We start from the raw sequence: 27968 nt of genomic DNA, 5'->3' as shown, positions 1-27968 counted from the left end.
ATTTACTAGCAATTTATGAGTGAAAATGGTTTCAAAGAAAATCAATCACAATGTAGTGTGACACCATTTCCAAAAACTGTACTGAAACCACCAGTCACTAAGCCAAGGAGGCAGAACTGATTAATATCAAAATGACAAAATAGTAACCAAAGTAATCCAAGGAAATATACATCCTCATCTTTTAAATTTTAATTCATATTGTAGTTAATGGCAGTTAATATTTTAGCCAGCTTTGTATTAACCTGAATTAATCATTTTTGAATAACACAGCCTCCATATTGGCTTTGTTCTTAATTGTCCTAACTATTAATCATCTCCATTCTTTCATTTTTTTTTTCTTTCTTCTCTCTGGCATCTGGATGCTTCACTTCCTCTCTTATTAATGTTCACCACTCCCACTCTCTCCTTTGCTGTTGTAGTTACTCAGTATTAAAGCGCTGCACGGGTTGGCCAACTGTTTGGGAGTCATCTCAGTACAAAAAGGGCAGGAAGATTACACAACTATCGCTTCCCTTTTAAACATGAGGGCTCTGTGCTTAGACTCCAGCTGACATGTTTTCCATTATGCCTCTGTAAGAGATGATGGGTTGTCAGGTTAGACCTATCCTGATTTGTGCTGTGGCTTTGTCCCTGGTAGCTTTGTCTAAACCAGTGCATTCAAAAACTAAAGCATGTCTGAATATTTGTGGATTTGTTACAACATATTATAGATTACTTTAGAAGGCAAATTTGTGTGTGTGTGTGTGTGTGTGTGCGTTTTTGTGACATATCAGGACACAAATTTGTATAATGACATGGGTATGACATAGGAGATGGTGACTTGTGAGGACATTACCCCATGTCCCCATTTTTCAAAAGGCTTATAAATCGTACAGGAGTTTTTTTGAGAAAGAAAAAATGTACACAGTTTTCTGTGATGGGTAGGTTTAGGGGTAGGGGTAGTGTAGGGGGATAGAAAATACGGTTTGTACAGTATAAAAACCATTACGTCTATGGAATGTCCCCACAATTCACAAAAACAAACATGTGTGTGTGTGTGTGTGTGTGTGTGTGTGTGTGTGTGTGTGTGTGTAGTATGGTGAGTTGCAGGGAGCTCAAAACTATTGAACAGAGCAAATAAATACACAACATTGTCTATTGCTGTAGATTAGTTCTAGCAGATCATACACTAATGAATATCCATTCTCAAATGAAATGAAAGACTCCAATTTTTAGAGCATTAAGGGATTTTAAATGTTTTTTTGTTTGTTTGTTTTTTTGTTTTTTTAAACAAATACCCGGTAGATCATTTGTTCAGTTTTTTCCCCAAGCCTGTCAAAACTTATTTTTCTTTAGGATTAAAATGAATGCATTTTGAGTTAATCTAAATACCATTTGAGCAGATTCATAGGGTTTCAACCACTGATCGATATAAATGACTGCTCATGACGTCATAAAAAGTGAAGCCACTGTGCCACCATATTGGTATTCCCTGTTCTCTCACATTCTATTCAATTAATAGGAAATCATCTGATTTAATGAGAAAACATTACCTAATGAGTCAGCATTTTTATATCTGAAGTCTCCGTGCACATTCGTACAATGCAAACATCCTAACCATTTACATGGTTATTTGTTTAGAGTCTGGAATTTCTTCTGTTTATTAAAAGTTATGTTCATCTTACAGTTGTGAATATCAGATCAGCTGATGGATGAGACACCTCAGCATTTATATTACAAATGTCACAATGATTCTTCTGAAATCTGAATACAGATTTATGCTTTGTAAGGCATGCTCATACAACTTATTTCGTCATGTACAGTTATTCACTATAGTTATGTAATTATATTGTGTGTCATATAATACTGTTTTTATTTGTACAGTAACTGTAAATGATTCAACAGTGATTGATTGTTCTCCCTCACTATATACTAAATTGCATATAGTGCAATTTAGTAATAGGGGATTGTATGTATTGTAATATTCAATGTATATTCGAATCAATTTCTGTTAATAATCTCAGATATATGTTCATGCTTAGTATTTCTTGCATAATTGCGTACGTAAAGAAATCTATTTTGTGTCAGCAGTGTGCAGTAGACACACCCATCTTAACGAGATCTATATATCACTTGTCCTGCCCGAAAAGACCATTAACATTACAGATAATGTTCAAAGTATCAATTAATATACATACATATATTTTAAAAACTATTCACATACGACTGATACGCTGCAAAGCCGGTGGTCAATGATGCCCACTGTCGGTAGGGAACTGCTCGAACACTTCCGGTGGCTTCACTACCTGCTGGGACTTTAAAACGCAATGAGCAATCCAGTCATTTATATAGATCAGTGGTCTCAACCTATAATCTTAAGTTGATTTAACACTTCAAATCCACTGTCACTAACGTTATGTGTTCCATCCACTAACACTGAAATGAATATTTACAGAGAAAAGATGTTTTTCAGAAAATGTTGAATAGTAATATGGTGTGTGAGGGAGAGTGAAGGTTTTAGCTGCACATTAGAGCACTGTTTAAATTTTCTTACCTCACCAGCTTTCAAGGTTTAATTCAGAGAGCAGAGCAAAAGAAATGAGCAAAGACATTGAAGTATAAAAGCTTGTCATTTTAATATGTTTTACAGCCATCCATTGTCCCAAAAACAACACTGTAAGTGTTTCAAGTGTTGTAGAACACATTTACCTACACCGAGCAACTCCTGCCTTGTGAGAGTGGTAGAAAATGCATAATAGTATGGCAAATTGATGACATTTTGATGACTAAATCAATAAAATTGTAAACTTTTCACCAGTAGGTGAATAAAAACTAAGGAGATCTGTCTGATGGAATAGTTTAGTGTGAGTACAACCACAGGTCCAATAGTTTTGTCACATGTTCAGTCAAAGCAAATGGCTTTAAATTCAAAGCTACATCTGGCTTTATGATACTATGTAAGGTGTCAAAATTGAAATCGCACCATCAAACCATATTTAATGATTAATACTTGACCTTTGAGATATTGATGATTGTCAAGCCTAATCGATAAATCATTTAAAACAAACTGGTCTCTTATAAAGAGTTGGTAATGGACATTTACAGTGATTTAATTAGACCTATACACTTTGCATGTATCTAGATATAGCACATGCACTCCAGAAGGCTCGACAAATCAATATCCTCTGATCGGCTGCATTCAGCACTGTACTGCCCAGTGTACATCGAAATCATTATGTACAGAAAAAGAGACGAGAGGATGGGTATAAATCTATACCGGTCCTCTGAATTCTGGCTTTCGCACAAATTTCAACAGGACTATGTTTTTCAACACTTACCCAAACAAGTACACAGATTTTTTAAACCCTCAAATGACCTATCTGCTTTCCCTTTAAGGACACAATCTCTGTGATTGATCTGTACAGTCTGTAAAAAAAAAATGTAAAAGGCTTGTGTCAGAACATTGTTCTTTTCATAATTCCGTAAGAGGTGCAAAGATTGCGCCCTCATTCCTCCCTCAACATAAGTCTGCTATCAAGAACACCTGTTCACTTAATGCACACACAATGGTGATTAGTCTTTTAAATCATCTTCATACTGATCTTGTGAGATCCCTCAGTCGGGCTGTTTTCTCCATCTACTTTCCGTGGCACATACTCAATCTCAATGTTTGGCTTTGCATTGCCTTTCCCTCGACTCCAAAGGAACAAGAGCACCAGACAGAACAACACCACTCCCAAGAAAGAGATAAACCCCATGGTGGTAGCGATAATAAGAGTCTTCATATCAAAGGGAAAGGGATCCGTCGCACCAGTTCCATTGGCACTGTTATCATTGGGCTGGTTCGAAATGAAGGCAAAGGTCTTATTAGGCTGATGGGGCCAATTGGGAGAGTAGCTATGAACATGTAGGTGAGCCAAACGGGTGTCGTTACCTCCTGCATTGACGGCAATGCACATGTATGTGCCATTGTCTTGAATTTGGGCATATCTAACCTCTAGGGTGCCATCAGGAGACACCGACAGCCGGCCAATGCTTTTAGTAGTAATGAATTGCTTTTTTGGAGACTGCCATATAATCATGGGAACGGGGTCTCCATCTGCTTGGCAAGGGAATTGGACAGTGGTCCCCTCATCCACAAATCTATGAATGGCTTTGTGATCTCGGATCTTAGATTTCTGACAAGTGAAATAATTTGTTGGGAGAACATCTGGGAAGTCTTTGAATTCTTTACCCTGCAAAAACTCTGGTGTTTCACAAGATGGCTGCTGGCGGTTGAAATTAAGTCTCCATCGACGGCGAAAGACCCAGAGGAGACGACAGTCACATGCTAAGGGGTTGTCATGAAGAGCCAGTGTCTCCAGATTGCCGACTGAGTGAAAGGCAGACTCCTCTAAAGTGCTTAATTTATTGCTGGATACATTGAGAACACGAAGGTAGTTGAGTCCTCTGAAGGAATAAGGCTCGATGCTGACTAGCCGGCCCCCAACCAAGTGAAAAGCTTGGAGCCTCAGCAAATTGTGCATTTTGTTGCCCTCCACAACCTCAATCGGATTGAAGGACAGGTTGAAAAATCGAAGGTACACCAGGTGCTGAATGGCCACGTAAGGGACGGCAGTGAGATTGCAGTTTGTGATGCTCAAGGTTGTGATGTTGAGTCCATGGAGGGACTTCGCGGTCAAGGTTTCTAAAAGAGGCCAGTTTGCTATCTCTAAGACTTTGAGTCGATAAAGCCTCCTGAAGGAAAAGTCTCGAATGGTGTTGATGTTCAGATGCCGCAGCCTGAGTGTCATCAGGTTGTGCAGATGACTGAAGGCCTCTGTTGGCACAGAGGTCAGGTTGCATCTTTCCATAGTGAGCTGCTCTAAGCTGCTGAGGCCATGAAAAGCTCGGTGAGAGATGAACACCAGGTCGTTGTCCCCCACCTCCAGCTCTTTCAGGTTGTAGAGGTCTTGAAACACGTCGTCCAACAAAATGACAATTTTATTCTCACTAATATCTAACTGAGTGAGGTTACTGAGGCCAGTGAAAACACCCCGCTGAATCAACTTCAGCTTGTTGTTGCGTAGTCCCAGTGTTCGCAGGCCAAGGAGGTTGCTGAAGGCCCCTGGTTCAATGACGGAAATGGTGTTCTCATTAAGCTGTAGCTCCTCCAGGTGTGGGTAATTGAGAAATTCCTCAGGATTGATGGCTTTCAAACGGTTCTTGCTGAGATCTAACAGCCGCGTATCAATGGGAATTCCCTCGGGGAGGGCCATCAGCTTCCGCCGATGACACACAACCGAGCGCTCTTGGGCACTGCACTCACAGCGAGAGGGGCAGCCAGTGGCAGAGCCGGACAGCACGGTACCCAGCATCAGGATGAGAATGGGCTGCCAGCATGCCACCAGGTAGCTGTGCCCACTTGCCTCTCTGGCCACCATTTTGATGGTAACCTGCTGAGAAAAAGGGTAGAGAGACTGGGTCACAATATGGACAAAATTCATTCCACAAGACAGAAAAAAGGCAAAGGAGCTGAGAGACAATCATGTTCTTAAAATAGCAAGAGATGGTGTTGGAGAAAATGCTGACGCTTAAAAAATGTAACAGACTACTGCACTGGAACATGCTGCGTAAAGGCAACTCAGAGCTTTGATTAATGATAAAACAGAGGCATTAAAAAGTAAAAGACTGTATTAGAAAAAGAAAACAACCATAAACAGCACTGGACCATAGAGAAGCATAGCCACAGAAATAGCCTTTTTATTTATTTTAAACATATCTTGGACGTGTAACTTGTAGTTTCCATCCTTTTGATGGCCAGTGGTACTTTCTTTTTTGCACTGAAAATAAATTTTCAATAATGGCTTGTACCACCATAAATTAGTAATGATTTAAGCGTACTATTATAATGCAACCTCCAGAATACACAAAAATGCAGAACTTTTATTTACAATTTAAATAAAAAGAAACAATAATTAAATATTCCTTTAAAATGAAGCATGGCATTCTAACTAGGGGAGTTATAATTTAAAACTACATATACTATTAAAAAAAATAATAATAATACAGCAAGGGACATAAATCAGTAACATGAATCTAGAACGACTTATTTGCCATTTAAAAAAATAAATAAATTCATATGAATTATTATCTGGCCTATGAACTAAATATCTATTGTTATGGACATTTTAACTTAATATATGGTAATCTGAATTTTTTTTTTCTTCTTTTGAACACGATTAATGGCTGCATTTAGAGTAGAACTGAAGTGTGGCCTGGGGACCACAATTCGGTTCTTAACAGGTTAAATCCAAATCAACTTTGACTCACTACTATTTTACTGTGCAAAATAGTAAGCCTTCTAAACCTCTGCGCCTTCAAACTTTGCTTCCCAAATTGATTGAGTAAACTCAGTCTCAATCTCATAGTTTCTTTCAGCTATGTGCTTCAGAATGATGGAGATCTTGGTTTAGGGCTTGTGAAGAGACTCGTGAAATATTGACATCAATGAACTCAAGACACACAGAACTTGCCAAAATGACACATGAGTTGCATTCGATGAGGCAGGAGGTTGCTAATTGGACTAGTCAAATACAAATCATGTTAAGTAGACAGGCCAGCTTTAATAATTAATTAGGTAAACTTTAAGTAGCTCCCATTTGTAAAGCAAGTGAAAGTGACCCAGAATTAAATACTTCTTGCTTCAGTAAATTCCAATACATTTATGCAAACTCAATGGAAGCCTTATGATACTACTGTATGTAGATTCAACAGTAGAGTGCATATTTTATGAATAGAAAATCTTGGCCTGGTTTCACAGACAGGGATTAGATTAAGCCAGGACTAGGCCTTAGATCAATTAAGACACTTTTATAAACATGCCTTAGAAAAAAAAAAAAAATTACTGGTGTGCATCTTGAGACAAAACAATGGCACTGACATATTGTAAGACCAACGCTATCTCACGACCAATTCGTACATATTTTACGAGGTGGCTAAATCGTACGGATTCGTACGACCTCACTCGTACGAATTCATACGATTTGTCTTAACCCCAGTGATGGGTAGGTTTAGGGGCGGGGTTAGGGGTAGGTCATTTGTTTGAATTCATACGAATTTGGCAAAAACGGATGAAATCGTACAAGTGACGTCGTACGAATTTGTACAAATTAGCCACCTCGTAAAATACGTACGAATTGCTGTGAGATCGGGTTGTGTAAGACATGTCAGTGCATGTTGCTTTCAGTTAAAACACCTCAAACTGGCATTTTAGTCTGGGACTAGGCTTAAGCCTTGTCTGTGAAACCGGGGGCTTATGTATAGCCAACTTGTATTTGCACATTCGCAATAGAATATCTCAAGGGTAGCTATTATCATGGCACTGTGAAGTGGCATAGGCCAGACTAGTTTGATTGAATGAAACTGCCTGCAGAAAGGGGCATAGATGCATAGATTTAATGCAAAGATTTGCTTATTCCATCTCTGAGTGTTGTCAGGTATGACAGAAAATTCTTTTGAGTTCCGGTTTGAAATTAGGTGAGTAGTTTCAACGATATCAATTCCATATTAGTGCTTCTCAGCAAGATCAAAAGGAGCGTTACTGTCAAGGGTGCTTATCCCTCGTTCATCTATCGAGTGTGATCTGCATACAGTCAGGGAGCAGAGCGATCAGGCTACTGTGAGAGAATTACTACATCGATTAAACGACTAGTGTGGCATGAAGAGGTGTGAGGGTGAAGGTCATGACGTAAACAGAGCTGCCAAGAACGGGATGTTTTAATCACGCTAAATCTATCACGATCTATCAGGCATCAAGCCTCCGGAGGCATAACAGGGTTATTTAAACGGTTATTATGTGTGACATCTTCTGCGATGCAAATTTCTGTTCAATTTGCATGTCTCACGAATATCTGCCAAACAACCACCTTTGACCTTTAACTATAATTGGGGGGATTTGTCTGAGGAGAGAACAGGTCAAAGGTACTGCCTCATTAAAATTATTGACAAATTTGCTTGGTAATTTTAAAAAGCAAACAAAAGCAGATGGAAATCACTATAAAAATACAGTAGGTCTCTATGGTGTGATAACAGTTTTCCTAATTAAACATGGCCGTTGCTTCCAATATCAAAATTTTGTATTTTGTTCACTGTTGTGGTTGTCACATAGTACTCCCACAGGAAGAAAATAGCTTTGCTCATGGGCAGAAATGTGTACCTGTTTTACAACTGATGAAAAGCGCACTGTAAACATTTGTGCCGTTATTTCTTGGCCTGCAATTTGCAAATGCTTGCCAATGGGCGAACTGAAAATGATGATTTAAATAAAAAAGAAAAAACAAAAAGCCTAATCAACATGTACCAAAAATGTTTTTCTTTTTTTTCCAAATTGAAATTATGGATTGCACACACACACACACACACACACACGCACAGACGCACGCGCTTGCACACACACACACACTTCCATCTTTCCTAATCACTCTAACCTTTGTTTTAGCCCAAATGCTAAGGTATGCAAATGCTTTAAAACTAATTTGGTCTCAGTGGTCAACTGATGGCAATTGAAAAGCCACTACACAAAGTGTTGGATTTATTATCCAATTAAAAGATTAAATCATCGCTCAGGAAGCCCCCATTCTGTAAACATACAAATCAAAGTCTGTCAGGCAACTATGAATAATGTATGAAGAAGGAAAAAACTCCTCTCTGTTGCACTGCCAGAATATTGCATTGACGGAGTAATTCTCAATATAGTGAACTCACTCACATGGTCAATAGCTCATCTTATTAGTCAACACCCTGCATGAATTTCCATGTAGAGAATTGTGTCTTTAAAGGGATATCTACCTCAGGGCACTTTAGTGTAACCAGCCGTTCCTGGCACGCAATATATTCAGACAGAAATGTGCGCCTTTAGCCTGATTGATTTGAAGAAATATACAGTAGTCAATGAGAGTCATTCTGCGTATGGGAAAAGTAGTGCACTTGTATTAGATTCTTAAAGTCGAGCCAGTTCTGTAACAAGCATGCACCTCACTATTAAAAGGCCATCTCTGTTGTTATAAATTTACTGTTCCCTTAAGAAGCAAATTAAACGCAGTTGTTTACATTAAAAGCGTGATATATTGAGCATGCATCAACGTTCCCATTTTAGAACAGCGCTAAGCATTCTCTTTGTTTAATAATTACTACCCAACATTCAGTCACACGACAGGCTGCGTGCCGTTTAAAGTGGGTTGGTCTCCTAAGATCTTTGGGGTGGAAATTACATTTTCTCCTCTGTTCTTTTCCCTCAGTAACATAGGAAGGTCATACCCATTCAACCCTGCCCACTAGCTCGAAGGGAAGAAATAAAGTGTCAAGCACAAGTATATTTTAACATAGTGCTCCTCTGAGAAAGGGACCCTCAAATGCAATGCCCTATTTTGCCATATTGTAACATCGACTGTATCTCAAACTCAGCATGGCATGGGTTTGAACAGGAGCAATTCAGAAGACTGTTGATCAGTCAAGTTCAATCAGTCAAAAAAAATATGAGCAAGTTAATTGACGAGTCCATATCCGGTTCATAATGAAAGGGTCTGCAGCCTTGCTTTTCAATTATCTGATGTCAGCAGGTGGGAGGAATTAGCAAGGCTTCTTTTTCACAAGGTGTCTTCCGACTGATGCCTCCTTCCTCTACTAATGGAGGCCTAGATCTCTTTTAGATTACTGCACCTTCCCAACACTCATGAAGTTAATAAGCATTGCGCTTCAAAGATTTGTCCTCTTCTTTGCTATTTATTACTTTCAGGGCTATCTGTCAAGCTAGAGGGCAAAATCAATTCTGCCTCCAACGTTGGAAAACCAAGCCATTTATCTGTTTAAGCTAGAGACCATCACAGAGAAATGAATGTTTAAGGTTTAAACTCTTAGCAAATATGAGTATTTACCTTTGTCAAAGCAAAACAATTTCATGGACGCTTTATTTCAAGGCTAATTACACAGACGAAACCAAACGCGCCCGTCACAGCGATATCAAGATTCATTGTCATCTGAAACCACGGAGGCTGGCTATCAGTTGAATTGATTTTATATTTTCATGTTACACCACTCATGTGTTTGAGTGCTCACTGGATGATATTCTGTCTCTCCCACTCATGTACAAATGTAATTCAACCCAAAGGTCCATCTTCCTGCTCTCTCTCCCACTCCGTACCCTCTGTTTCATCCTGGCGATAACCTTGAGGAAAAAATATCACGTCGGACCATCTACGCACTCTCTCTATTTTCTCTCCCTGTTCACCATCGTACTCTTGACCTTGGCGGTGAGCCTCAGCTTGACCAAACAAGACAAATAAGCAAAGCTTGGGAGTGACCCACTTGCAGATCCCTATTTATTTGGGTTTTATAGGCCCTGTTTACACTTGGAATTAATATGCGTTTTGGTCGATTGGATCACAAGTAGACGATGGAGACGCAACCGTTTATGCCTGGTGTTTTAATCCGTCCACTTTCAACCACTTCTGTCCTTATTTCTTGTAGGGGAAGGTTTATGGACAGGTAAATGTACAGGTTTTTTCAGATCTTTTGATCTAATGGACAAAATAAACTTGCGCAATTTACATATGAATGCGCCTGGAGATGACGGAAAAACATATACACAGCAGCTTTCGTTTCTGCTCTGAAAGCCGCAAGACCACGTCAAACGCAGTGAGTGTTCAGGAATGGTGAGAGAACATTGTGCTTGGTATGTTTTTCGTCTTCAAACCAAACTTGGGTCTTAAGCCGACAAAGTTTAAATCCCATCTGGCTAGCACGCTTTCCATAATGTTTACGCATTAAGTCAGTAGGCTGAGAACAGACAGTCTTTTTTTGCTGTTCAAACACATTTGACCACATGAGCGTCTACACTACGAAAGCAATCTGTATGCATTTCAAAGTGGTCACAAGTTGACAAGCGTCATCCACTTGTGATCCAATTGACAAAAATGCATCTTAATGCCAAGTGTAAACAGGGCCATAGTCAATATAGGCCCAAATTAGGGTTCAAAATGACAAAAGACACATTCAGTGTGTTTTCCAATTGGCACTATGTACATTAAACACAAACCTCCCAGTTTAGATAAAACAATTATGAAACATGTTTTACATAGTAATTAATAACTTGTTTTGATCTACAGAGAGTTATACTTTGGGGGAGAAAAATACATTTACAGTAAACAGCAGGGTTTTTGTGCTTTCTATTAACACAGTACTATATCAAAAAAGGAATAATTTGCTAATGGTTGGGTGATTAATCATTGGGTAATTTTTTGAATATTTATTGTACCATAGTGAGAGAAAACAGATTAAACATTGTGACTCAGGTTGCTGTTTTACTGCATTAAAAAAGCTTTAGAAATTTTAATTCTGGTTAAATTAAAATTCATGATTCATAAATCATAAAAAGACCAGACTGTAATCATATTTCTACTGCATATTTGAAATGCATAAATACAAACACAGGGAAAAAAAACACAAGAGAGAAATAATGAAAATGAGCTGCGTTTTGAGGACGGTCTGATGTGGGCCACAAGTAAAAACAATTTGGAAGAACATTTAAAAAATGTTTAATTTTGCTTTGATTGTTATTACATTCTTTCAGAGAGAAAGATTTAAATAATGATTCATTTGTGCTGGCAAATGATACCACTAAGCATAATGTTTTATAATAGGCACAACAGTCTAATAGAAAGCAACTGTGAGTTGAAAGTAAAACGAATATAGAGTGCAGCAACTAATTGGCTATACTGGCCTGAGGGAGTTCATTTTGTTCCTTCTTCCAATCTATTTATTCATCATCCCTTTCCTTCTGCCTGTCGCTCTCTCTTTTTCTCCCTCTCTGGCATCCCTGATCACTCTGCACACATTTCACAGTATAAAGCGAATCAGTGGTTAACAGCTATCTAAATATTCCCAATACATAAATAGTTATCTGCTAAACTGCTGGTAATTAGTTGTCTGCTCTCATGCAATCTGGTTGTGAAATGGCACGGGTGACCCATTCGCTCTGTGTCTGTAATGTTCAATTCATTCATACCCTGATCATTTAAAACTTTTATGTAAAGAAATGTTTTATAGATACAGTTGTGACAGTTGGAGTCACATTCACTTGCTGAAGTTATATTATATACCAGTTATCACTGTAAAGCTGCTTTGACACAATCTGCATTGTAAAAAGCGCTATATAAATAAAGGTGACTTGACTTGACTTGAAGTTCTACAGGATCATTGTGCGGTCTGCAGAGAGGAATCGACTGCTAAAACGTATTCTTTTATATCTGGTTTGCTTATCTGTTGTACCTATAACATAACGGATTAGCATATAATCCAAAGCGGAGTGGAAAAAGAGACACTTTGTTTACAAATACTTCTGGATGGTAGGACACTGAAAATAGCGTTAAGGCATTAAGCTGTGAGTGGCAAATCAAGTCGCTACCATTCATCACAACATAAGCAGGTGTCTTTATCGGTATTTACAACAGCACTTAATCAGTGAGGACCTGAGCCAAATCAATAATCAGCCCTGCTTGCCCCTCACATTTGTCTTCTTCCTACCCCCCCACAAACAACTTTGTATACCAAATCAGCTTGGGTTTTAAGCCTATGGATTCAGCATTCAAAGCAGAGATGCATCTTCCAACTGTTTGCTTCCATTTGACTCCTCTCTTTTGATCTTGTTTTTTTTTTTGATGACAGTAAGATTTAGATCAAAGCCCATGGTTTGGAAAGCTACATTCCACTAAAGGAAAAAGTAACATGAACCTTGATGTCGAAACATCGAGAACTCTAGACTTATTGAAGCAAAAATGTCAAGCACTGCGCTGAAATGTATACCATTCAAACAAAAGGTATGACTAAACCGTCAAAGCGAAACTTTTGCATAGAGAGGAATATTATATGGACAGTTTGTATATGGAATTGAGTAGCATGCTGAAACAAGACTATAGAGTGTCTGAATACATATTCACCATGACTTCTCACAGCTTGCCACGCTTGTACTCTAAAAGCATTTAAATCTGAAGCAAAAATGAAAACCGCCATCGAAAAGATTGTTCAGACCAAGAGAAACACCCTTCTTTGTTCCGACTAGTGGCCTGGAAGTTTCATGCTATCATAAATTGAGTAAACGACATGAATGTTTTAACTCCAAGCATGGTTGAGATTGAAATTAGTTACGACCTGTCATCTGAATATTGGTCTTCTGACTAACTGCCGATGGAGCAATATGTGATGGTTGCAATTTAAATAAGCATCCTTCAAGTGCTGGTAATGAAACAGATGCACTGTGTTTCTGTCTCTTACACTTGACAACACACACCTATTCCTTGTAAGCGTCATCATGCATGTGCCCACTCATCAGTCTGCTGAAACATATAGGTTATTTCAGCCCAAGGTCTGGCTAAATTTCTAAAGCTACAGCTGCTGTCTGGTTCCTTGTCATGGTGTGAAGTCTAATTGGGCCCAGTCCCATGTCAATCCTCCCCTCAGCTTTCCGGCAACGGTTAATAATAATTCCATAAAGTGTTTTTCATTCCTCATTAACGCTCTTGAGATTCACTTTAAATTCACCGCTACCAGCAGGCAAAGCTGGTAATTACTCCAACCACTCTTCCTCTTTTAAACACAGGGCTCTTTGTTTTGGGTTTAATTGAAACAAAAGAAGAGAGAAAATGTGGAGAGAATATAGGACACCCGTAATCCCAAAAGCAATCTAGCTCAAGCCGAGCTCCTTGGAGTTCTTTATCAATGGTTCTATTAGGAAGGAGCTTATCTCACGAAATTAGCCACGGGATAATCACTTTCGAGCTTCCTGAATTATGCTAGCATTGTTCCTCTGACCAGCACTCCATCCAAGGCTAATAATTTGATTACTCTGATACAATCATTGATATCTTTCTCTCGTCTTTCACGAGGCGCAAATTTTGCCATCAGCAGCCACCCAGATGATCGGTGGAGATAGGACGCCAACTTCCGCAAAATGACAGATAGCATTGCTTCAAACACGTAAACATCATTTTCATTCATATGCATACGTAACCCTTAGAAACGAGGTGGCAATAAAGTAAGGCATGGGCCCGGTCTCATATTTTTTACTTTTTACATAAAGCTGTTATGATTAAATTTTAATGGGTGAGTCTGCTGCAGTGAAGCGACTCTGTGACCTTCTGAATACATTTGTGGGAGGCTGGAGTGAGTGTGCGCTGTCTGATATGCCACTCGGTCGCCTCTCACAGCAGCCCCTTGCTGGCTTTCCCGCTATGTACAGCCCTATTTCAATAGTCCCTCATTTTGTGTGACAGAAAAGAGCTGCTGCGCTGATGGCGTCCGATTCTTGCATCCCTTCACAATGAGGACAAATGCACGCCCGGTCTGTCTATCTATGCCACGGCCGAAAGCAGGCCCTCACTGACTGCTTAAAAAAGCATATAGAAGAGAATGAATAGGGAAGCAGAGAGGGATGTGGCGGGTTCGCAGTTGGAAAGGATCTGAATTTCAATGATTTTTGGGATTTTGGCCCATTTATACTGCCTGGGCTGCATCATTCACAAAAGCTGTGAAAACACGAGGGCTGACAGTCACAGGCTCTAATCTATGTGTGAACGCATGGCACAAGAGCGTGAGGTGATGCAGTTCTCCTGTAGCACTGCCTTATCTTGTTTCATCTGCTGTTTGTTATCAGACTGCAGCATTATCATAATGGCTATTACCACCAACTGAGAATCTGCTCGATGGGGAGATCGCCTTTTAACACAATCACCAGAATACTGAAACATATCTCAATGTATAGGCTGTCTTATTCGCATCACTCTTCAGTGCTGAATTTTTAGCCGCTGCTCTGTTTTGGCCTGGATTTCTCAGCTGGCAGCTACAGCATCTTCAGAATGTGGCCAGGATACTGTTGCCATGCAGTTGTTTCATGTTCCAGTCTTCCTATCCAACACAAGCCTATATGCATATTGCAGATGCATCGTGTTTTGATTGATAACCCTGTGTTCAGGAAGAAAAAAAAAACAGCAGGAGGAGGTTTTTGGAGAGCACATGGTGTCTTGGATTTGAATCTGAGAATCTGCTCACACCTCCTGCGAACATTTTTGGCCTCTATACGTGATGGCAAATAATATAAAATTTCATGTTGTTTTTTTTTTAATGATGTGCACAGACAATGCACATTTACATAAGAAACTATAGATAGAGGGATCTGACAGCTGTAAAGGATGTACCAATGAGAACACTGACATAGCATGAATCTTTGATGTATCCAGTAAGTCTCCTCTTAATGTATTTTTGACAGCTTGCCAAGATTAAGAAATGAAGTGTAATGTTGTTATTCCTTTAAACGCCACATTAGCTGCGGAGGAAGTTGCTTCCAAGCAGTAAAACAGGGAGAGAGGGGAAAAGAGAGCAAGAAAGAGAGAAAATGAGTGTGTGTATGTGACAGAGAGAGAAAGTGTGTGAGAGAGAGGAAGTGAGAGAGAGAGAGAGAAAAGAGGCTCTATAATGAGGTCTGTGAATTAAAGACTCAAACGCATCGAAAGCAATACATTATTTTCTTTCATAATGCATCTTGCAAAATAAAGAGCCTTAAGCCATAAACCATGACAACAGCACCAAAAATACACTCAGAAGTCTCACATACATTCAAGCGTGCACTATAGACAACATGTATCATAACCTGGGGGATAGATTGAGATTTTTTTTAGAAACATAGTGCAGATGAAAATATACATGAATGCTTACACCGCCAGACATTTATTTGTAGCAAATGACCCCCTCCCTGTGCATTGACAGTCCACGGTATTTGGTCCCATGTCCGGTTAAGAAGCATTATTCAGCATCTTTCTCTCCTATCCCTCTCGGACACATTTCCCCCCTGAAAACCCCAGTCTCATCTCCCCCTTTCAGCCCTTTGCAGGATCTCACTGGCACTGAATGCAAACTGCTCTTACCAGAAACGTCATGCGGTGGAGTCTAAATTTGGCAATTCCATCCTGCCGGAGTGCAGCTTGGATCCGAATCTCTCCAGAGTGGCAGGGTGGCACACAGGAGGCCTTTGAAGAATTTCATGAGTGAGAGGGAAAACAAAAACGGCAAACAATTCCTCAACGCAAAAAAGGGGTCCAGAAAATTCTCAGAGTGTGGAGCACGAGCAGCTACAGTCCACAGAATACATGAAAGTCTGTCCCAGATGCAGGCATGCATGTAAACAGGAGTGCACCCGCTCACATACATGCCATACCCAGCAGAGCGAGAGCGGGAGCGCGAGTGAGGGAAGAAAGATGGAGAGGGAGGAGTCGAAGCTGTGCAAGGTGGAGGGAGGAGCTGTGGCGCATTGAGATGGAGAGATGGAGGAGACGGAGGGAGCGAGGGAGGGGGGAGAAAACCTAAGACTGACAGGCAGAGAGGGATAAGGAGTGAGAAGGAGGGGGGAGGAAAAAAGAAACGGCACAAAGCTCAAAACAGGGGACAATGTAACTAATGAAATTCAATTCTCCTTTCATCAGACCGACTGCAGCAGGAAACAGGAGCAGGAACGGAGGGATGCCAGCATGGGGGGTGGGGGGTTGACACAGAAATTTGAGTATACCTTTGTGAAACCTGTCTCTACCTCTCTGTCATCCTGTCAGAACATGGCGATTAATGCCGGGCTTTTATGCAAAAGGCAGCGTTCGTCAAAAGCAACCGGGAGCTGCAATGTGACAAATGGATGACTCATGGAGGTAAACAGGCAGGGTGGATAAACAACAGCCAATGGAGAGAGAGTGAGAAAGAGCCGGAGACACAGAACAAGAGAGAGAGAGATGAGGAATTTGGCCGAATGGGCTGAGTCTGCTTAGCCAATCGCAGTAGTGAACTGCAAGGTCAGTCTATGGGGGATTTGCCCTGCGGGATATAATCAGGTGTAAATCCTTGTAAGTTCCCACACCATTATACTAAACAATAAGCGAGATGCGGTGGCGCGGCAGGTAGGGAGACGAGCGAGATTACTGGTGGTGGGGTGAGGGGGGATAATCAAATGCAGATTTGATGGGGTGGAGGGGAAGGGTGATGTGAAGCACGAGGCACAGGGGTTGTTAAGCAGCACAAACAGACTGAAGAGGAGCTTCAATATTCCTGTGAGCGAAAGGGCAGAGGAGGAAAACGAAGAGCAGCAGAACCGACCCTACGTGCGTGAGGGATTTATCTCTGCACAGTACAACCAGATCAAGGCACGATGTGGGAGAGGGAGTGTGCGTGTGTGTGATCCGTTGTGGATCTGTCCTAGACGTTTTGTTAATGCTCTAATCTTCCAATGGAACACCAACGCAGAGCTGGCAATGGTGTGACTTATTAGATGAGCTGGTGTGTGGTATATGGCACCAGTCAATGTTCTTGTGATAGAATTATCACTACACATTACAGGGCTGTGCGTTACAGCATTACCAGTTCCAAAGTGGCTTTTTGAAATAAGATTCGCTGCATGGATTCTCTGAACAAGCTGCTTTTTTGAAGCAGACAGACAATAAAAGCTAAAAAAGAATGACAATTGTACACAAAAGCATTAGTACTTTGTGGGTGCAATGCAGCGAGTTGCAGAGCAAATATTAATTCCTAAGGAGATCTCACTATTGGACCAACTTTATGCTTTTTGACATATTTAGTTCACAGAATTGACCTGTTTTAACCTGGCAAGACATGCTTAAGGTCTCAAGAGCCCATGAATCTTTCCTGTGTTGACATATTTTCTATGGAAACAGGACATTTGGACGTGACCTATTATAGCCTTTAAGTCCCGTTGAAGTCAATAATTGTATCCCTTAAAACTCGTTTTTGATCACCAAAATGACATATTTAAATGTTTTTTTTTTTCCTGTGAAAATAATTTCATCATGCCTTAAAATAGCTTAAGTGTAACTCTACACCCTTGCTTCGTTTAGTATACATGGATCCATGAATATGCATATTAGTCCCCACCTCTACTCAATCACACCAGCTGAATCACACAGCGGACCTGATCCACTCGGCCAACTTTACTGTAGTAAACGCTACACGATGGCAAGTGGAAATATTGGTGTTATTCAGCCATATATGTTTAAACCAGAAACTGATTCAGAAGAAGAAGTGGAAGAGTGAATTATACAGGCTTATCTACAAATCGATGTATAAGAATGGTAATGCATTTTATGTATTGCTCTCTACGTCGGACACATATCAGTAATTGATATGGTTAGCCGTTGGCTTGACTACATTATCAAACAGCTAATAATGTTTTGCTAATGTTACACAAACCATGTTCCCATTCACCATCTCATAGTCAGACAGCTGCCTTCTAAAAATCAGCATCCTTAGAAACGCTTTGAACAGCTTAGAACGTCAGTGGAGGAAGTTCATCATAACATCGTAATATATACATTATATACAATTAATCCACTATATTGCTAAATATCCCGATTTTTCATATTAACAGAAAAATATACCGGGATAACCTGGTTTCTCAAGACACCCCCTGCTTCACAGTAATTAATAATGAGAACAGGGGCGATTTCAAAAACTGCGTTTTTGAGACTGTCTTTGGTTCACTGTAGTTTTAAGGAGAAAATACTCAGCAATGGTGTTGACTGATAAATTTGTACATGGTTTGTCTTAAAGCATATTAAAAACACCACATACATAACAACATTAAAAACTTGATTTTCACCACAGGAGGTCTTTAAACCTGCATGATTTGTTACAGTTGGTTCTCAAATGGCTTTGCTCCAGTACCCAGATTTTACATTAGACAGTAAGTGATGACCCAACCCACACTCTAAAAAATGCTAGGTTAAAAACAACCCAAGTTGGGTTAAAAATGGACAAACCAAGCGACTGGGTTGTTTTAACCCAGCAGTTGGGTTAAATGTTTGCCAATGTGCTGGGCATTTTTAATTAACCCAACTATTGTTTACAAATTGCTATATGACTGGTTTAAAATGAACCCAAAATAGGTTGGAAATTAAAAATCAGACACATAATTACTAGAGGCAACAATAATAATCAAAAGGTGAACATTTATTAATAAGCAATTTAATAAATGTTTATTGTTTAAAGGGGTGGTTCATTTCGATTTCACTTTTTTAACTTTAGTTAGTGTGTAATGTTGCTGCTTGAGCATAAACAACATCTGCAAAGTTACAGCGCTGAAAGTTCAATGCAAACGGAGTTATTGTCTTTTAAAGTTATGGCAGTTTAATGCCTACAAAAACGACGACCGGTTTGGACTACAACGAGCTTCTTCCCGGGTTGGTGACATCATAAACCCTGCAATTAATGTAAACACTGCCCCCGGGAACACGCAACAGAGTGGGCGAGACCATGTCGCGCAGCATTATGGAAGCGGAAGAGTTGTCTACACTGGACGCGAGCAGCGTGACGCATCAAAAGATAATAGAACCCATTATAATCAGTGATATTGTCTACACTGGATGCGGCACGGAAGACAGCTTCCAGAATCTACACGAGTTCAATGCTGGATTTGCACCAAGGCTATTACTGAAAGATGAAGCAGTTCCCACTTTAAAAGCAGAAGCTGCTGTTTATGAGCCCCTAACTGTAGGTATTGTTTGTACATGTTTTTTAAATGTATTATGTTGCTATTTTTTGGTGCATCAAGGACGTAAACAAAGACCAACGTGGTTTTGCTTCGCTAGCCAGTTAGCTAAATTCTATTGCATAGCCTACTTCTCCAACAAATGCCAACAAACACCAACAAACTTCTATGTTCATAGACAAACAGTTGTTCATGCTATAAATTAAACGATACCTTTATAAAAATGCTACTACTCAGTAATGTATTCAGCTACAGTAAAGCTTTAATCAGAATAAAACCATATATTGAAAGCTAACAAACAGCAGTAACATTTAAAGTGACAGCATATCTAAACACTTTGACACAAGTACAAAAGGAAATGCTTACCATTCATAAACGTCCTTTAAAAACCGTGCTTGCAGAGGTTCTGCTTGACCCTCTTCATCATTACTGCTATCTGGGTCTGATTCAGGCTCAATTTGATACGGCAATATAGACGCCATTATTTACATTTCCGCCAAAGCACATGTTACAACTAATGGTAAGGGGCGTGGCGTTTCTGGACGCTTCAGCGAATCACAATACACTGGGCCAGCTAACCAATCTGAGCCCATTGCGTATTTCGGAGGGAGTGGTAATATAGAATCAGGAAGTCAAACCAGCCGTTCAAATGACAATGGAAACAGTGGTGTAGAATAAAGGTAAAATGTATGAAAAAAAACAAAGCATTAAGACATGTTAAACTGCGCCAAATAAACACAATCAAGCCTAGAAAAAAAACACTGAACCACCCCTTTAATTATTATTCATTAAACTTATAAATAAATGTTCATTTATTAAACATATTAATAAATGTTAATTTCCAACATATTTTGGGTTTAAGCAAGGAATACAGCAATTTTTAAACAATAGTTGAGTTAAACTAAACCACCCAGCAGGTTGGCAAACATTTAACCCATACATCGTGTGGGGTGGCAGTAAACTAAGCATGATCTGCTGTGACATCACTATTGTTTTGTATTGTGGTATATGGAGCAGCCTGAATAAATATATAAGTAGACTCAATCCCTCAGTCAGGTCTGTCCATATAAACTACCCTCGTCCACTTGACGAAGTGGAACAGACTTCAACGCACTGCAGGCTGCAGGGATTCACCTGCGGGAAAGTGCTTAGAGACGTTTGCGAATGTGCGTTTAAAAGTGGAACACATTCTCGAAACTTCCAGACAGGTGTGTCGGAGCAGGTTGGAGCTAAACTACAGGAAGGTGGCTCTCAAAGATGCCAAGCATGCAAATGGCTTCAAAGCATAAATATGCACTTTTGACCCCACAGAATCAAAAACAACCAAAAGACCACAGGCATTGTCTCACTGTTCAGCCATGATCTCAAGTTTGATGTAATGCACAGTTTGTTCTTGAAAGTTTAAGTAGAGTTTAATTTAAGAGCTTAACTTAATGGTCCTCTGCTGCAACAGTGATATCCTAAAAACTCGTGTTTAACTTCAGAGTGGCCCTGCAGTAGAGGCCAGCCTCTACTGAGAATCTCTTTTTTCTGTAATATTTCTCAGTGTCCCTCTCTTTTAAATAATGCAGGGAACAGAAATCTGATGAATGACATTATGGATGTCAGTAGTATAGTAGAGGCGATTTTGACATAGGACATTTTGACATTTAAGGAATAAGCTCATTCTCCTGAGAGTCTCTGGCATGCTGTAAACTCTGCAAATGGGTAATAAGAACAAAAAAGTCCAGCAGCTGAAAATGTCCTTAAGTATTCACACCTGACAGTGACAGTGATGGAAGAAAATAGGCTTACTTTGGGGATGTGGTCGGTATAGATGTGCTTCAAAGAGAAATGCCATCTTCCTTGCCGCTCTCCCAATTGTCTCCTGAACCTCTTGGGTAGGGACACACAACCACAGGTGGCAAATGACTACATCAAAGTGTGGCTTTAATCAAACTTGGCTTTTTGATCCTGCCATTTATTTTAATGAGTCTTGGCTGAAGAAAAGGAAATCAATTTCTCTCGTTCTTGATGTCTCTTATACAGTTTTCATGATGCTTGTGGGTTAATTTTGGACGTATTTGTTCTATTTTACGTGTTCTCCAAAGAATTCCTATTTTCCAAGCAGCTGTTTTATGGTTTGGGGCAATCAAATTTTGAAATACATGCTTGCGGTGTATGCAATACTCGGCGTCATCATAAAACAAATCTACTCTGTCTACAGGGGCATCAGGTGATATCAAGCATATGAAAACATTATGTATGCTATATTTAGTTTTTCACAGTTCAGAAACATGAGTTCAAAGTACAATGCAGTGTTTGAGGCCATGATACATTAACAAGTATCCAGTATCTCCACATCTTACAAAAATCTGTATCTCATCAGTGCTAGAAACGTAACACAATTCTATCAGTACCTGAAGCTAATAAAGCACAAACACATACGGTATGTGTGCCAGCTAAATTGGCATGTAAATAAAGTGTAAATCCCTTGTGTCTTTTACAAGTGGAACATGCCATGTGGGATCAGCATGGTTCTGATAAAAATGGCTTGGAAACCCTAATAAAAAAAATAAAAAACTTGACAGTAAGTTTCAATTTATTAAAAACATCTGTTGCCATTTTAAGTATCATGAACTAAAATCAAACAACTTTTTTAGGTTAATGTATAAATATACTACCATTCATTGTTAATTCATGTATGTTCATAATAGATTAAATAATATTCATTTAATATAATCCTGAAATGATCTTTAACCTAGAATAATAAATCAATCAGATCACATTTAGCCAGATCACAGACTCACATTTTACCCGGGTTCCATGTGTTTAGTCTTTTAACACCCCAGTTTTGTAATAATAACAGATGGATTTTTTTACCACGCAGCAAAATCTCTCCCAAACTTGTAGGGAGTTTCACAAGTCCATGAATTATTAAACACCACCTGCAGCAAATTCTGTTCTTTTGTCCAACTGTCCAAGAGTCACAAGTTCTGTTCTTCAGGCTTTATTTATGCCCATAATGAAGTTGTATGCAGTGCAGGGCTGTTCTCTGAAGGCGTCATATCCCACTGGACAAACACGACAACAATTGTTATACCCAATTGAGTCCTTGGCCAGTGAAGCATATGCCTGACAGTTTGTGGGGAGCTGTGAGCATGATCTTCAGGCCAGGCGGATGGGAGCTATAAACATTTTTAAGGCATTAGTCATTGAATCAAATGCCTCAAATGTCAATGACTTTATCTACTACCAAACTGGGGCTCTAGCCCTACTTGGACGGTAATTGTTTCTCATAGGACTGTACAGTATTTTCAACATTTACAGGGGCTAGTCTGTGATTTTATTGCCGTCCAAATCTAGAACGTCAGTGTTTTATCCCACCACCGGCGTAAACATCCCCGGCCAAATTATCTACTGTTTTTTGACAAATGCCATGTCATGTGGTAATTTAATTGCCGTCCGAATCCACAGTTTACAAGAGGAGATCATTTCAAAAATCACTGTTTAAATCCTTTTTGACCACTGCAGAACACCCTAAGAAAACTGTTGCACTTCACTGTAATTTGCATGCGTTTTAAATGCTGGGAAGTATTTACAAGAACAATATTTCATCACCACTCCACCTCAGCGAAAGGAGAAAGAGGAAATAAAGCACTTAAACATTTAAAACGGGCTGTTACAGCAATACAATTTTAAAAATGTATTATATACAATTGTATACAATAAAGCTGCTCTATGTTTACCTCATGTAAAATGCAAGACATAAAACCATTTCAACTACAGCTGTCTATCTTCCTATTTTTAAACAGTAGATTTAAGTAATCACATAATAAATCACATAATACATATTAAATTAAATATGAATTTATTCATATTATTCAAAGCATATGACATTTTATTTACAGCAGACAATCATGTGACCAAGTAGGCAGCGCGTTCCCGTGTTCGTAGGATCACTAAACTCGCTCCTCAACCATGACTAAATAAATCACCATCTGAATGCATGAGTTTTATCACTGAGGTGCCATGCAAATGTATTTTTACAGACATCCACATGAGAAACAATTACCGTCCGAATGGGCTTCTGTAATATTTCAATTAGAGTATTAAAAATTGAAAGGTTCTAAATGAGTAAATAAGTAAAATGGTAAATGTTGTCTCAAACTTCCAGAAACCTTCCGGCTTGCCTGGTGGGTGTTCTCCGTTTTACATTAGAATTTCATTTCAGAAATCAGAACAAATAATAGTGGTGGTGTCTACAAAATTATAGAAGAGAAAAGAGCATATGTCACACTCAGTCTTTCACATTCTCTTGGTAAAAAAATAAATAAAAATAATAATAACAATAATAAAATACAACATGCGATCCATCAGAAATGCATTCAGCACTTCATCATGCAGACAAACTGCTCAGGGACAAAACCAGTGAAATAGAGCTGCAGAAATCATCAGAATCATGACAGGCTGCCATTAGCCGAGACGACTCTGTCTGTTCTGTCATTATGAGTCAGGTTTGCCGCCAGCCACCTTTTGTTCCCAGGCCGCCCAGCTCTGCTGCATCAAAGGACGATGAATGACCTCATTACACACAGACTGCAATATCAGTATCACCAAACAAAGGTTGCCTCCAACATTCTGGCTTCTTACATCACTGGTAATTTATGGATGATACAGGTAAGTGGGGCTTCTGGTGAGTTTGATTTTAAAAATCTGTTTTGTTCCAGCAAATGTAGGACAGGATTTGGAAATGTTGATCCAGGGGCCAAAATTTACATTTCAATGAAAAGACGTGTTGCTAGATATTGCTGCTTTCTTCTGGCCTAGATCCAATTGCCCTCCAAAACAGCCCTCAGTAGATCTGTCTCCCAGGTCTCAACAGTCTACAGGGTGACAGCTGAATGTTAAGGCACATGTAAGAAACAATGATGAATTAAAATTTTAACTGCACGTACATTATTTGGATTTGAGAAAAACATCAGGGGAAAACGAGACTAGACTAACATAAAAGCACATGTGCAGGTCACCTTAGGCAAGACTTAGTCATTTTCTCCTGAACAGATTTTAAGCACACTAATAGAATAACGTGAAGACATGTTGATATAATGAGAGAGAAATGCCTATGGCAGAGCACAATAGAAGCAGTTTGAAAGTTGGCCCATTGGTATGCTTAAGACCGAGATGGTGTGTAACGCTGTGCGAGACCCAAGGGACATATGAAAACTAAGTTCTGCTTCCACAGATGTTGTGTGTTTAGGGCAATATTAAAGCTGTGGGGGATTAGATTTGCATATATGGAAAGATAAATAATAATGTATAGCCTATTACCTGTCCTTTTTTGGGTAGATTATGGATGTTAGTATATAATATACTAGAGTTTGGCTGTTGTAATTATTTATTACACAGCTCTCCGGAAAACTTTCTTCTTGGTCATTTGCAGAATTTATCAGTCATATATTTCCAAGTCTCAGCCTCAGACGTTACGCTTACAGACTGTTGGCTGAAAGTCTTATGCATAAGGCACACAAAATGGGAAACACTTCAGGAGTTTTGAAAGTTGTAATCTGGTTGAATTTTACAGGATTTCTAGGAGACATGTGTGTTGCATTCTTTAATGGCCCACTTGGAAACAAAGTCATTGTGATGCCAAACCCCCTCATGGAAGAAAAAAGCAGCTGTGTTTACAACTGTGACAATGAGCGCTTATAATGATCAACAAAATGTTGGATTTTCAAAGGTATGTGAAGTTGATGCCATAGACTCTTTAAAAGATGCCAGTCTGTTATTATAGGGACATTGACTTTACATTTTAATGCCCCTAAACATGACTTTGAACAAAACGAACTGTGATTGGTTGCTTTACATGTCAGTCAAACGGCCTCTTGGGCAGTCTGTAGCCAATGAGAGCTGCTATGGAGTTCAGACCTTTTGCCATCACTTTTCGCCTTGTTGCTAGGCCAATTGTTTTGTACATTGTAGTGGTCTAAGACAATGAAGACAATAATATCAATTTCTAAGATCATTTCCATTTATATATTTATTTAGTGAGCAGCCATGTAACAAGCTGGATAATGTTAGCAGGTCATTATTGCAAAATAAACCCCTTCAGGGTGATAGAAGACCTCTGTGATCCACGCTGGGGTCCTGACTGCCCAGTTAGGGTACATTATTCCTTACATACTCTATATAGCATAAACATCTGCATTGTTGCTTTGCTGCTGGTTTATGATTAAGGGTGAAGGTCAGATACATTCTCACTTCATTTAGCTTCACAGTCATACAATTTACAACTAATGACCTCCATGACACTTCAAGCATTGCATCAAATTCAGCTACTAAATTAAATTTCTTCCCTTTATTGACTGAGTTGCAACAGAATTAACCTCAGTGTAAAGTACCCATGACAAGGTATATAGCATTTTACTGACAAAATTGTCATGATTAACCGGCAACGTGCAACTTAGTGTGACCCACACTAGACTGCAAATATACAAAGGCCTAAATGTTCTCTTCACTGTGAGAGAACACAGCAAGCAGTCAAAGCTCAATGCAAACCTCAGGAGGAAAGGACTAATATGTGTCAAGCAGCAGCAGCCACTCACCCATGCCCTCCTCCAGAAGTAAACAGCATGATGCCAAATAGCATGGCAAGCTGGAAGACAGTACTGAGTGAGTCAAAACAAATGAGGTGTTTCACTCCATGAGACCATGGGAGGATGAAGATAAGCCCAGACAATTCAAATATAGCCATCTGGAAAGCGTTTCTTGTCATTTGAGTATTTTGGCTGTAATAAATTACTCATTAGGGCTTTAATCCGTCACCTTGTTTCACTGAATTCAAATTGATGGTTTATTTTCAGGAGTCATCAAGCTTCACATTGTAAAGAATCCAAGTGGCAAAATATTCTCCGAACAAAAGGAGCGGTAAGTGAGCAAAGCTAAAAACCCAACTAATAACGACTGTGCTTATGAACATTTTGAAGTTAGCAACATCATGTAGAGCTATCTCAGACAAGCAGGGGCATTTCTAGCTTTTTATCATTACTGGGGCACAGGCCCTCCATCAAAAAAGTGTGACCATATTTTGACATTCTTATGGATATATGGATATAAATTGTCATTTTCTGCATGTAGAGAGTTATTCACAAGCTTGTAATAAAGAGCTGCTTCATCACTGACAAACAATTGATGACATTAGCAAGTTTTGTTTCCTACAGTTAATTGGTATATCCACTTCATCCAGCACTCTTTTTGTTTCTGTCTTATAAAATATCCTGTTACTGTGTGAGAAACCTCTGCAAATGATTCAGTGCATGAGTAAACTTTCTTAATGATTAACAATTTCTTAACAATTTCAGACATTTTTGCAGACCTGTTTGACCAATTAGTTAAAAAGTAGTGTTGTCACAATACCAAAATTAGTCGGTACAAAATCCAGTAAAATTCCACAAAATACAGGCCTATAAATAAAATAATTGTATTAAATACTTATCCTAATAACAGTTATAAGTTAAAAAAAAATTATTTAAACATTAGCATGAAGCTTTAAATATTTTTCAAATAGTAAACATGCAAAGTAAACATTGCTTTAAAAAAGTCAAGTGAAAAGTGAACATTGTTATGTGAAAACACATTACTAGTAATAGAACAAGCAGTGTTAAAGGGTTAGTTCACCCAAAAGTGAAATTTCCGTCATTAATTAGTCACTCTGATGTCGTTCCACACCTGTAAGACCTTCGTTCATCTTCGGAACACAAATTAAGATATTTTGATGAAATCTGAGAGGTTATTTTTATCCTCCATTGAAAGCAATGAAATTACAACATTCAATGTCCAGAAAAGTAGTAAAAAAATCATTAAAATAGTCAACGTGACTACAGTGGTTCAACCTTAATGTTATGATGCGACGAGAATAATTTTTGTGTGCAAAAACAAAACAAAAATAACGACTTTATTCAACAAATTTGTCTCTCCCCTGTCATTCTAATATGCTATTAACGTTGCAGCGATTCCAGGTTCTACATCCAAACAGCAGCTCAGTATTGGCCAATACTGAGCCCGCGTTCGGACGTAAACACGGAAGCTCTGCAATGTAAATAATGTAGCAGAATGACAGGGGAGAGATGAATTTGTTGAATAAAGTCGTTATTTTTGTTTTGTTTTTGTGCACATAAAGTATTCTCGGATTTCATCAAAATATCTATATTTGTGTTCTGAAGATGAACGAAGGTCTTACAGGTGTGGAAAGACATGAGGGTGAGTAATTAATGACAGAAATTTCATTTTTGGGTGAACTAACCCTTTAATAGTATATTACTGTAGAGACTTAGTAAAGCTACTAAATGTCTACCAAGACTGAATTGTTTAATGCACAGATTTATTTTGACTTTTTTTTTTTTTTTTTTCCATATTTGGTTATCGCTGTCAATTAATGCAA

The 27968-nt window shown here is 39.1% G+C and overlaps 1 protein-coding gene across 2 annotated transcripts; it reads right to left on the bottom strand.

Annotated features, from left to right (window-relative positions):
• Nucleotides 1-2590: 2590 nt before the first annotated feature.
• lingo1b (leucine rich repeat and Ig domain containing 1b) lies at nt 2591-16332 on the bottom strand. 2 transcript variants are annotated; one of them, XM_051901508.1, is made up of 2 exons: nt 15933-16332; nt 2591-5414 (listed from the first exon to the last, which is right to left on the bottom strand). In XM_051901508.1, the coding sequence occupies exons 1-2, from the start codon at nt 15942-15944 to the stop codon at nt 3561-3563; spliced, it is 1866 nt and encodes a 621-aa protein (XP_051757468.1). In that variant the 5' UTR covers nt 15945-16332; the 3' UTR covers nt 2591-3560. The 2 variants fall into 2 exon arrangements, with proteins under 2 accessions (XP_051757468.1, XP_051757467.1); XM_051901507.1 differs by having other exon boundaries at nt 2591-5417; nt 15933-16329.
• Between the last annotated feature and the right edge of the window lie 11636 nt (nt 16333-27968).

The sequence above is a fragment of the Ctenopharyngodon idella genome, chromosome 7, assembly GCF_019924925.1.
Source record: "Ctenopharyngodon idella isolate HZGC_01 chromosome 7, HZGC01, whole genome shotgun sequence".
Taxonomy (NCBI): Eukaryota; Metazoa; Chordata; class Actinopteri; order Cypriniformes; family Xenocyprididae; genus Ctenopharyngodon; species Ctenopharyngodon idella.
The sequence above is the reverse complement of the archived record's forward strand: the minus strand, read 5'-3'. Positions and strand labels throughout refer to the sequence as shown.